At 49.4% G+C, this 12306-nt stretch overlaps 1 protein-coding gene across 2 annotated transcripts in view; it reads right to left on the bottom strand.

Annotated features, from left to right (window-relative positions):
* Positions 1-12306, bottom strand: part of PPP2R5C (protein phosphatase 2 regulatory subunit B'gamma) — a 224364-nt gene that overhangs the window by 16295 nt on the left and 195763 nt on the right. For both annotated transcript variants that reach the window (XM_068254708.1, XM_068254709.1), the window contains 3 exons: positions 4685-4786; positions 3549-3621; positions 806-859 (listed from right to left, as the gene is read on the bottom strand). In XM_068254708.1, coding sequence (XP_068110809.1) covers positions 806-859; positions 3549-3621; positions 4685-4786 — 229 coding nt within the window. The remainder of the gene's footprint in view (positions 1-805; positions 860-3548; positions 3622-4684; positions 4787-12306) is intronic.

The raw sequence follows: 12306 nt of genomic DNA, 5'->3' as shown, positions 1-12306 counted from the left end.
GTGTGTGTGTGATATGTGTGTGTGTGTGTGATATGTGTGTGTGTGTGTGTGATATGTGTGTGTGTGATATGTGTGTGTGTGTGTGATATGTGTGTGTGTGTGTGTGTGTGTACGTACGTGAGTGTGTGTGTACGTGTGTGTGTGTGTGTGTGTGTGTGTGTGTGTGTACGTGTGTGTACGTGTGTGTACGTACGTGTGTGTGTACGTGTGTGTGTGTGTGTGTGTGTGTGTGGTGTGGGGGGGGGGGGGGGTTTGGGAGGGCCTGGCATACGCATACACGCACGACTGGCCAGATTACAGGGAGTGATATCAAAAGACCGGAGAAACCCTGGTAGAGGTTGAGGGAGCTCAAGCAGCTCATGGGGCTGGAGGAAGACCCAGGTAAGTATAAATACACCAACTAGTTACATGTCAGGTACACTTTTGGGAGTACTTTAAAGGTGAATTTTGAAAACTGAACTGACACCGCTTTCCAAGCCTGGAATCTCTTTGCAGAGCACAGGCCGCCCAGAAACTCCCCATCTTCCTTCAGGAGGAATTAGCTGCACACAATAGGAGGGGCTTGTTGCTCATTTTCCACACCTGGACTAATCCACTAACTGGCAGGTAACTTGGTCAGTCCCATACTACAGTCTCTGTTAGGGGGCGATGCTGAATGACAATTTTGCATGTTTGTAACTCATTTTCTACACCTGGACAAATCCACTGACCGGCAGATAACTGTCACTCCCATACATACGTCTCTATTAGGGGCCATGCTGAATAACAGTTTTGCATGCATGAGGTTTTCTTGCTTGTACAGTACCTTGCGATAGTATTCATCCCCCTCTGCGTTTGTCCTGTTCTGACGAGTTACAATCTGGAATTAAAATGAATTTTTGTGGGGTGAGCACGATTTGATTTACACCACATCTATTTAAAAGTACCACCATTTTTCTTTATCGTAATACAAACGATTAAAGGGAAGGTTCAGGGTGAGGTAAAATCAAAATCCACTTACCTGGGGCTTCCTCCAGCCCGTGGCAGGCAGGATGTGCCCTCGCCGCCGCTCCGCAGGCTCCCGGTGGTCGAACTACTCCGCCTGCGTAGTACAGAACGGAGCACGTCCGATGACGTCAGCGCGCCCACGTGAAACGCAGATTGGAGCGCAGAAGAAGCCCGACCTGGCAGCCGGCCTGGCCAGGTCGGGAGCCTGCGGAGCGGCGCCGAGGGCACATCCTGCCTGCCACGGGCTGGAGGAAGCCCCAGGTAAGTGGATTTTGACTCACCCTGAACCTTCCCTTTAAGACAAAGAATAAAAAAAATGATGTGCAAAAAAAGGCTATTATTTTGTAATAGTAACCTGACATATTTATTTCCTCTTAAAGGGATACTGTAGGGGGGGGGGGGGGGGGGGTCAGGGGAAAATGAGTTGAACTTACCCGGGGCTTTTAACGGTCCCCCGCAGACATCCTGTGTTGGCGCAGCCAGTCACCGATGCTCCGGCCCCGCCTCCGGTTCACTTCTGGAATTTCAGACTTTAAAGTCTGAAAACCACTGCGCCTGCGTTGCCGTGTCCTCGATCCCGCTGATGTCATCAAGAGCGCACAGCGCAGGCCCAGTATGGTCTGTGTCTGCGCAGTACACTCCTGGTGACATCAGCGGGAGCGAGGACACGGCAAGGCGTGAACTGGAGGCGGAGCATCAGTGAGTGGCTGCGCCAACACAGGATGTCTGCGGGGGACCATTAGAAGCCCCGGGTAAGTTCAGCTCATTTTCCCCCGACACCCCCTACAGTATCCCTTTAAGCAATACCAGTTGCCTGGCTGTCCAGCTGATCCTCTGCCTCTAATACTTTTAGCCATAGCCCCTGAACAAGCATGCAGCAGATCAGGGGATTCTGACGTTATTGTCAGATCTGACAAGATTAGTCACATGCTTGTTTCTGGTGTTATTCAGACACTACTGCAGCCAAATAGAGATCAGCAGGGCTACCACGCAACTGGGATTGTTTAACAGGAAATAAATATGGCAGCCTCCCTATACCTCTCACTACAGTTGTCCTCATGTCTGCTATGAGGACATACAGAATCTTTTAACGTGCTCACTCAGTTACAGCTGCATATGCTCCTAAATCATGCAAATCCCGCCTCTTCAGATGTAACTCCACCCTGAATTCCTCGTGCAATCAGACCGGATCGGCCAGCTTTTATTGCTTTCATCAGTTATGTATCAGAGGTCCCTGTTTATCAGTGTATGCTGCATCTGTATGGTTAGCTTTAAAGTGGACCTGAACTCTGGCACAGGACAGAAGGAAAACAAGAGAAATGCACCCTGTATGTATTTAGAGAGTTTAGCCTGTCTAATTCCCACTTATCTGTGACTCATCACAAGTTGTAATTTGATCTCTCAGCTGTGTCAGCTCAGGAATCTCAGAGCAGCTACTTGTAAACACAGAATGTTAACCCTATGTCTGCGTGCATGAAAACAGGAAGTAGACACACTGCAGATTTCATGCAGGATTTGTATCAGCTGTATGTAAGAAATGTTATTCGTTTAAAGGTTATTATGCTGTTGTATATCTTTTATAGCAGAGAGGAAGTTCTGAGTTCAGGTCCACTTTAATGCAGGACTCTGACCTTTCTGTCAGTGGCTTGGGAGTATCTGCTGACTGCTGCACTGGGTTCCCCAAACCCAGAGCAGGGGTGGTGCCTGAGTGCACAACCCCTTCTCTGCCTCACCGTTCCCCTCCTATGCCCCACCTCTGCCTCACCGTGCCCCTCCCCTGCATCCTCCTCTTCCTCACCGTGCCCCTCCCCTGACTCACCGTGCCCCTCCCCTGCCTGCCTCACCGCGCCCCTCCCCTGCCTCACCGTGCTCCTCCTCGCCTCACCATGCTCCTCCTCGCCTCACCGCGCCCCTCCCCTGCCTCACCACGCCCCTCCCCTGCCACGCCTCTCCCCTGCCTCACCCGTGCCCCTCCCCTGCCTCACCGTTCCCTTCTCTGCCTCGCCCCTCCCCTGCCTCGCCTCTCCCTTGCCTCACTGTGCTCCTCCCCTGCCTCACCGCGCCCCTCCCCTGCCTCACCGCGCCCCTCCCCTGCCTCACCGCGCCCCTCCCCTGCCTCACCGCGCCCCTCCCCTGCCTCACCGCGCCCCTCCCCTGCCTCACCGCGCCCCTCCCCTGCCTCACCGCGCCCCTCCCCTGCCTCACCGCGCCCCTCCCCTGCCTCACCGCGCCCCTCCTCTGCCTCACCGCGCCCCTCCTCTGCCTCACCGCGCCCCTCCTCTGCCTCACCGCGCCCCTCCTCTGCCTCACCGCGCCCCTCCTCTGCCTCACCGTGCCCCTCCTCTGCCTCACCGTGCCGCTCCCCTGCCTCACCGTGCCCCTCCCCTGCCTCACCGTGCCCCTCCCCTGCCTCACCGCGCCCCTCACCCCGTGCCCCTCCCCTGCCTCACCCCGTGCCCCTCCCCTGCCTCATGCTGCTTCCCTGTCTTTGGGATTCTCCAGCATTTCTGGCTAACTTTTATGACGTGTGCGCAGGTGTACCACAGGAAGAAGCTCCATACCTGGGGATTGGATTTGGCTAAAGTCTCTATTTTGACCCAGGCTTCTTCTCGCTCCTTCAACTTTAGCTTCTCCCTGGAAGACAAAACAAGAGAGGGAATTACAATACAGAGATGTAAGAGAAAATGTGCCTGTGCAATGTTTATAACCCAAGATGAAGCTAAGGAAAAAAAAAAAAAAATACTCACCAATGACAAACAAGATCCTCTAGAGCAGGGCTGTCCAACTGGCGGTCTGCGGGCCCGATGTAGCCCCCGGGCCGCACTTGGCTGGGCTATTTTGTGTCAGTCCGCCTACTCTGGCAGGTCAGCCTCTGTTTGCCCTTGGCTCCACTCCCCCAAGCCAGGACATTGATGCTCCAGCTGGAAAATACGGGGCTACACACACCCAGACCATGAAGTTGGACAGCACTGATCTAGAGCAGGGGTGTCAAACTTAATTACATAAGAGACCAAAATCTAAAAAAGTCTAAGTTGTGGGCCAAATTCCCAAGATTTAACATTAAACTAAGAGACTAGAACTATATAGACTGTGTGGGGGTGGGGGGTTGGATCCTTGCTCCGCCCCCTTCTGCAGAATAGCCCGGTGTAGTAGTTTAATATTTACCTGCCCCAGTGCTGCTTCGGGTCTCCTCTGATCCTCCGCTACTCTGCTAGGTAGGGAGATATTTTTGGATAAATGTGGGTAGGTTTGTTTCACCAGCCACATATGGGGGAGGGGGGGGGGGGGGGGGGGGGTTAGGGGGTGTTTGATCTCAGGAGGAGGCCCCATGGTAATTTCTCTGGAGGGTCCTGTGGGCTGTTGCTATACCCTGGCTCAACCTGACAACGTTTCAACCACAAACACCATCACCGGTGTACTCCTCTGGATGGTGAAGGCAGCGTATGATTCTTTTGCAGCTTTCAATGATGAACATTTGAAGTTCTAAATGGCCACATAAAATAGTGAGGAGGGCCGCATTTGGCCTGCAGGTCTTGAGTTTGACACCTGCGCTATTGAGGCTTCTTGTGTCCCCCTGGAGACCACTGCCCTGCCCAGTGCCCTCCTGCCGGTAGAACAGGACAGACCGGCCTCTTTTCAGAAACAGTCCTGGTTGCAGCAGGCGATGCTGGCAGGTTATTCAGCAGGCGGTACTTACTTCTGCTTCTCAGCTTTGAACTGTTGCGTGCAGTCATCAAATAGTTTTTGGTTCATCTCCATAAACAACTTCAGCGCGTTATAGATCAAGCCGTGTATAGTCCTACGACAAAGGGAAAAAAAGGCTTTATCAACTGAAAACAGACAAACTCTTAATGCTGACAAATGTGGACCCTGCGAGAAACTTGTGCAGCCCAAACAAACGGCCTGTGAAGTCGAAGCAATTTTGGGTACCTGAAGTCAGAGTCATGGTTTCATAAACTGAGGAGTCGGGAGTAGGACTATTTTTGTACCAAATCCACAGCCCTGCAAACAAATACCTACCGCAAAAGCTGTAAATCTACCGGTACATTTTGAGTTTTGCGCAAAGGCTAAGACATGTTTGGCAAAAATTATAGGGTCGGTAAAATGCCGCATTCAGTGTTTTAGGCTTTTTCTGAATTCATTACGATTTTCACTTGCGGGGTAATAGTTTGGTAATTTACCAAAAACTGCATGAAAATTCAGTTGGTAATTTCAATTTGCCACGTGGTAGTCTTAAAGTGGCCACACACCATACAATTAAAAGATCCAATTTTTCGCTAATTCGATAATTACGGTTGGCTGTCCCGAAAAATAGAGAGTTTTTGTTTTCCGCTAGTATGTCGCCTTTTTTTCGATTTTTGGAGATTGGACATGTTGGAAATTTCAGACCAACTTTATCAAGCATTGTATGGTGTGTGATGGATTGTCAATGACTTGATGTACAGTTCCAATCATTTTTTATCTGAGCTTTCAATTATTGTATTCATGTTTGGGGAAAAATTAAACACAGGTGTGTGGTACAGTGTTCTCCCCAGGCTCTTTTAGCTGGGTGCTCCACCCAGCTAGTTTTGGTGTGCGCCCGGCTGTCATTGGGTCACCTCCTCCTATGCCGTAAGCAGAATTGCGCACAAAAGCACCAGCCCTGCATTCCCCCCTCACTCCCCACCCGGCTACATTTTCATGCCACCCAGCACGAAAAAAATTCTGGGGAGAACACTGTGGCACATTGGTCACTCACTGGTTTTGAATTGTTACAATCAATTAGAAAAAATTGATTGCTATTCTTGAATTGAACAGATAGTTAAAAAAATGGTATGGTGTGTGTGTGGCCACTTTTAGCAAACTGACATTTCCCAAACTGGTAAAATCAGCTGGTTTCTGCTTTACGGCATGCGGCAATGTTCAGCGAAGCCAAAAAATGCGGGAAACCGAACAGGAAATGCGAGAAACTAACTGACACACAGGCCTCAATTCACTAAGCATTTTAGACTAGTCTACTGATGGTTTTTAGTCTAATGATGGTTTGGTCAGTTGCATCAAAGGGGAATTCACCATTACCAAATGTTTTAGACCTGTTTTTAGACCTGATCTAAACCATTTGGTAATTAGGTAGGTAAAGCAGGGGAAATGATCAAAAGATGCAATTCACAAACAAGTAGCTATGACTGACATCCTTCTCCTCTGATGAGCTCTCCTCTGCATACAGTTAAACTCCTGCATTATTAATTCAGAAGGTTCCATCCTCACATCTAAAATACCTCACAGAAGTACTTTACCGACAAGAAATCAGCTGGTCTAATCTCTGTCAGAAAAAGTGGGCGTGGTTACTCCTCGTTTGCCTTTGTGACTTGTGTCATTACTGAACGTTAGACCAGGTCTAAAGCCCAATCTACACGATACGATTCTTTGTGCGATTCGATTATGATTCTATTTACGATCGGATTAAAATAACGACCGCGGCTGGTCGTTTGTGGGTTTCCATGGAAACGGACGCTCGTTTGAGCGCCCGTTCCATGTCAGTTCACGGAGGGTGTTTCCGTGAACAGCCTGCGAGCCTCCGATCGCGGCTTGCAGGCGAAATGTAAACACGCGGGGAAGAAATCCCCGGTGTTTACATCATACGGCGCTGCTGTCGCAGCAGCGCCGTAAAGGAGATCGGCGATCCACGGCCTCTGATTGGCCGGGGATCGCCAGCATCTGATAGGCTAAAGCCTATCAGAGACGGTACAGGATGGATCGCCGTCCTCAAACTGGATCTGTGCTGCGGGGTGGAGAGCCCATGCAGCACAGATCAATGAAAAATGCCCTGGGCCTTAAAGAGTAACTGTCAGGCTGCAGAAGCTAATTTAAACCTCTATTCTCCTGTGTTAAACAGTTTAGAAGGAAGCCCAAAAGCCATTAGTGAAGATAAAAATCTCAGTTACCTTTGATGTGTGCTTATCAGCAAACTGTTAGACCTAAGCAGGACGCAAGCCGCATACTATACTGCAAAGCATTCTGGGGCCCTCCCCTCGGCTGCTAATGAGACGTTACAGCAGCTTGTAATCAGTCCAGCGCGTAGCACTGATAAATCTCGGGGCAGAGTACACTGCAGGAGTCAGCTATTGTTCCTAGCCACATGGCTCATTAATATTCACTGCACACTGTGTTGTTCAAGTAGGAGCTTATCTGTGATCAGGAAGCAGGCAGGACATGACGACACATTTGGCAGACAAACATGGAGCCTGCCATGAGCTGTCAGGAGCATCTAGCTCTGCATATACTATATACAAATTCTGTGAAATCCAAACGTGGACAGTGAAATGCATATGTAATGTAAGTACAGCCTATATTTAGCTACTGATATATGTGTTTATTTTCTCTGAGACCCTATACCTAACAGCTCCTCTTTAAGTGGTTAAATCCAACATGTCCGATCGGGATTCGATTCAATTCGCTTTGCCATTGCAAAACAATGACAAATCGAATTGAATCGAATCCCGATTGGACAGGTCGGATTTAATCAGATCGTAAATAGAATCGTAATTGAATCGCACAAAGAATCGTATTGTGTAGATGGGGCTTAAAACATGACACCAAACCACCAGTAGACTAAAAAAAACATCTGTAGACTAGTCTAAACTGCTAGGTGAATTGAGGCCATAGCGGGGAAAAACATGACATTCAAATCTAACGGTATCCAGTTTGGAATCAGGTCCCAGAAGCAGCAATCCAATCACACAGGCAGAGGGTTGAAGCGATACATTTATAATCATACCATTATGACAAGTAGCGCTAGGTTTCTTTTTCCACTTGTGACAAATTTTAACACAATGGCTTCAATTCATCAAGGGGTGTTCGATAACAAAATCCCAGTCCTTAAAATACCGCATTCGGTATTTTACACTTCACTGTGCTAATTCATCAATATTTTCCCATGTGTGGTAGAGGTTCCTTAAAGTGAACGTCCGGACTAAAAATTGACTCAGCAGCACTGAAAAGGCTTTGTGTTTCTTTAACAGTTTCACAGCATCAGAACTTTGTTTCTCTTATACAAGCCTCATTTTTAGCTGCACAGAAGAAAACTGCCCGGGCTTTTTTCCCCTGATGCTGTGCAAAGCATGATGGGATTTCTGATTTTGTTGTTATCGTTCTGTTGTTTTGGTGCAATTTTTTTTTTTTTTAACATTTTGAATTTGACATTTGAAGCCCAGCGTGTGCAGCTGGGAGGGGTAATCAGGACACAGGACAGTTGGAACTGTGTCTCCTGCTCTTTGTCACCTCCTTTCCACCAAAAAGATGGCTGTCCCCATGACAAAGATGGCAGCCCCCATGAATCACAAACATTTGCCTGTTCTTTTAAAACAGGGTGGGTAAGAGATTATATTACCTATCTATTCTAATTAACATAACTAATGTAACTTGATGACAGTATGTTTGTTTAGGCTGAAGTTCCCCTTTAAGTTACCGAACTACTAGGCTTCAATTCATCAAAGGCTGTTAGATAACAGCAGAGTGGTGCAGAGCAGCTTGGAATGTCTCTGTGTTGTTACAAGCTGATAAACAATAGAAGGCATCCAGACATCCCTTAAACATGTGTTATATTTACTGTTACTTATACTGCCTCTGCTGCTCTGAATCTGTCCATCAGTGTTTAACATTTTACTTATTGCCACAACGTAGATAAACTTCCTGGAGACATTACAAATGCCATGCTTGGTGATTTCACCACTTGCATCTTTGCATATTCAAACAGGGACTCTAAGGGTTAAACGACCTAAGGACATCTGGGGATATCTTTTGTCCTGTTCTCTCTGCTCACTGCCTGGGAGGTCTGGAAGCTTGTGTGGAGAAGCCTGTGTGACCTATCAGCGGCACTTGCAGGAGAACAGGGGCTGTTTCTATTGGCTGCCTGCTCCTGCTAATCATGAAAACATTCACACAGAAGGCTTTCGAAGCCAGACAGGGGAGAGCTTGAGATAAACACCGAATGTGTTAGCGAATGTGGGAACCTTGATGAATTAACATTTGTTGAGCACATGTCGGTAATTTATCTCATTGCTCTGTCATTTCAGCTTCTCATTCGGTAACAGCTTTGATGAATTAACATTTTCTAAAGTGCTCCGTTAAGTCAGCTGTTTTCAGCATTACCGAATGCGGTAATGCTTGATGAATTGAAGCCAATGCAGAATTAAAGGGAACCCGAGGTGGGAATAATATGGAGGCTGCCATATTTATTTCCTTTTAAGCAATACCACCTGCCTGGCAGCCCTGATGATTCTGTGTCTCCAATATTTTTACCACAGGCCCTGAACAAGCATGTAGCAGATCAGGTAGTCTGACTCCACTGACTCAGGTTTTACTGGATTAGACATATGCTTGTTCCAGGGTTTTGACTCAGACACTTCTTATGCCAGAAGATCAGGACAGCCAGGCAACTGGTATTGTTTACAAGGAAATAAATATGGCAGCCTCCATATCCCTCTCACCTCGGGTTTCCTGTAAACCTTATACCTCTCTCATACTCCACCAGAGGAATATTTATAACATGACCAGTTCTACTTCTCACCACAAGAGGGAGAAAGTTACAAAAGACAGTTTCGGTACATAAAAAATCTCAGCCCACAGGTTTAAAAGGAACCCAAGGTGAGAGTTTTATGGAGGCTACCATATTTATTTCCTTTTAAACAATACCAGTTGCCTGGCAGCCCTGCTGATCCTCTGCCACCAAAACTTTTAGTCATAGCCCCTGAACAAGCATGCAGCAGATCAGATCAGGGGTTTCTGACTGAAGGGTGATTGGATTAGCCACATGCATGTTTCAGGTGGGCCCAGGGGGAGACAGAAGGAGACCCAGGGGGGAGACAGAAGGAGGCCCAGGGGGGAGACAGAAGGAGGCCCAGGGGGGAGACAGAAGGAGGCCCAGGGGGATACAGAAGGAGGCCCAGAGGGAGACAGAAGGGGACACTGGAGGCACAAGGAGACAGAGGTACAGTGGGACACTGGAGGCACAGGGGGACACTGGAGGCACAGAAGGAGGCACAGGGAGACAGAGGCACAGGGAGACAGAGGCACAGGGAGACAGAGGCACAGGGAGACAGAGGCACAGGGGGATACTGAGGCACAGGGGGATACTGAGGCACAGGGGGATACTGAGGCACAGGGGGATACTGAGGCACAGGGGGATACTGAGGCACAGGGGGATACTGAGGCACAGGGTGACACTGGAGGCACAGGGGGACACTGGAGGCACAGAAGGAGGCACAGGGAGACAGAGGCACAGGGGGATACTGAGGCACAGGGCGACACTGGAGGCACAGGGGGACACTAGAGGCACAGGGAGACAGAGGCACAGGGAGACAGAGGCACAGGGCGACACTGGAGGCACAGGGGGACACTGGAGGCACAGAAGGAGGCACAGGGAGACAGAGGCACAGGGGGATACTGAGGCACAGGGCGACACTGGAGGCACAGGGGGACACTGGAGGCACAGGGAGACAGAGGCACAGGGCGACACTGAGGCACAGGGCGACACTGAGGCACAGGGGGATACTGAGGCACAGGGCGACACTGGAGGCACAGGGGGACACTGGAGGCACAGGGGGACACTGGAGGCACAGGGGGACACTGGAGGCACAGGGGGACACTGGAGGCACAGGGGGACACTGGAGGCACAGGGGGACACTGGAGGCACAGGGGGACACTGGAGGCACAGGGGGACACTGGAGGCACAGAAGGAGGCACAGGGAGACAGAGGCACAGGGAGACACTGGAGGCACAGGGGGACAGAGGCACAGAGGGAGGCACTGGAGGCACAGGGGGGCAGAGGCACTGGAGGCACAGGGGGACAGAGGCACAGAGGGAGGCACAGGGGGACAGAGGCACAGAGGGAGGCACTGGAGGCACAGGGGAGAGGTGGAACACTGTTCCGACTTCCAAACGAAACTAGAGTCCACATCTCATTCGTTAACCAGGGACTACTATTCTATGAAGACTCCACTGACCAGCAGTGATTTGAGTTATTGCTTTCCATCACACCAGCCTAATTTAACACGTCTTCTGTTGCGATGATCCCCTGATCTGAATACGCTCACTTGCTTACAAGCTACGGAAACTACACCAACATAAGTTTACAAAAGTCATGTCGCCTTATGTCAGCAATGTCACTGCCAAGGTCTGACGGAAAACGCGTGTGCCAGCGGAGAGGACATTCCTGCGGGTGCACAACGCACCAGACGCCGCTCAGAAGCCGGATATCCAATCAGGCGACAGACATCTAGCTGGACGGGTAGATGGAAACCGAGCTGCTGTGATTGATCAATAAGCAGTTCAGCCGAGGTGAGGACACTGATGAGCTCGCAGGAAGCTCTGCCAGCACTGACCCTGGACACTAATGACTGGGGAAGGTTTATTCTGAACCTGGCTCGCTACTGAGCGGGAACGCTATGCGGGGTGTAAACCGCCTGTCCGCACCACAGCCAGGAAAGAAGCTTCTCTATGGAGAGCAATGGCAGCGTTATTAGTGCTTCTACAATGACGGGTTACTTTATAAAGCAGGGGTGTCAAACACAACACAAAGTGTGCCAAGAAATAAACACTGGGAATAAGTCACGGCCCAACCTCCCTTATAAGCTCCCTGGTGCGAAAGGGGCCTTTTTTGGGAAGATTTTAAAAAGGGTGGTGCCTGGGCACCCAGAGCACCCCCCTGTGCACGTGCCTGGTCCCAACACCCCCTATCCACTGCGTTTTTGTGCGTCAGACTGGCTGCGACTGACTGAAATTACGGGACCCGGTAATGAAGACGGAGAAGGCTGAGGACGGCAGCGTGGGAGCGATCTGAGCGCATGGGGCTGGAGGAAGCCCCAGGTATGTATAAAACTTACTTTCATTCACCTCTGGTTTCTTTTAACCCCCCAGTATAGCTTCCTTGTCTGTCAAACATAATGCAAAGTGGGAAAACCACACAAGGGCCAACTTAGATGAGTCTGAGAGCAAGAGTTTGACATGCATGCCCTAAAGGAACTCTAGCATGGCAAATTGTGACATTAAAAATACATGTGTGTAAAATGCAGATTTCTCCCAGAGTAAAATGCACTATAAATGATATTGTTCCTATGTTGCTGCCACTTACAGGAGGTAGTGAAAATCTGACAGGTTTTAGAATAGCCCATCTTCTCATGGGGGGATTCTGAGATATTTCTTTACATACAAATCACTTACTGAACTGAAATTGCTCAGTCTATCTGCCAAAATAGTGTTTAAAGGACCACTATCTCGAAAAATTATAAAAATGTAAAATACATGAAAACTCACAAATAAATAAAAAGTACATTTCTCCCA

The sequence above is a fragment of the Hyperolius riggenbachi genome, chromosome 9 (assembly GCF_040937935.1).
Source record: "Hyperolius riggenbachi isolate aHypRig1 chromosome 9, aHypRig1.pri, whole genome shotgun sequence".
In the NCBI taxonomy this organism is placed as follows: Eukaryota; Metazoa; Chordata; class Amphibia; order Anura; family Hyperoliidae; genus Hyperolius; species Hyperolius riggenbachi.
This window is presented reverse-complemented; position numbering and strand designations above follow the sequence as displayed.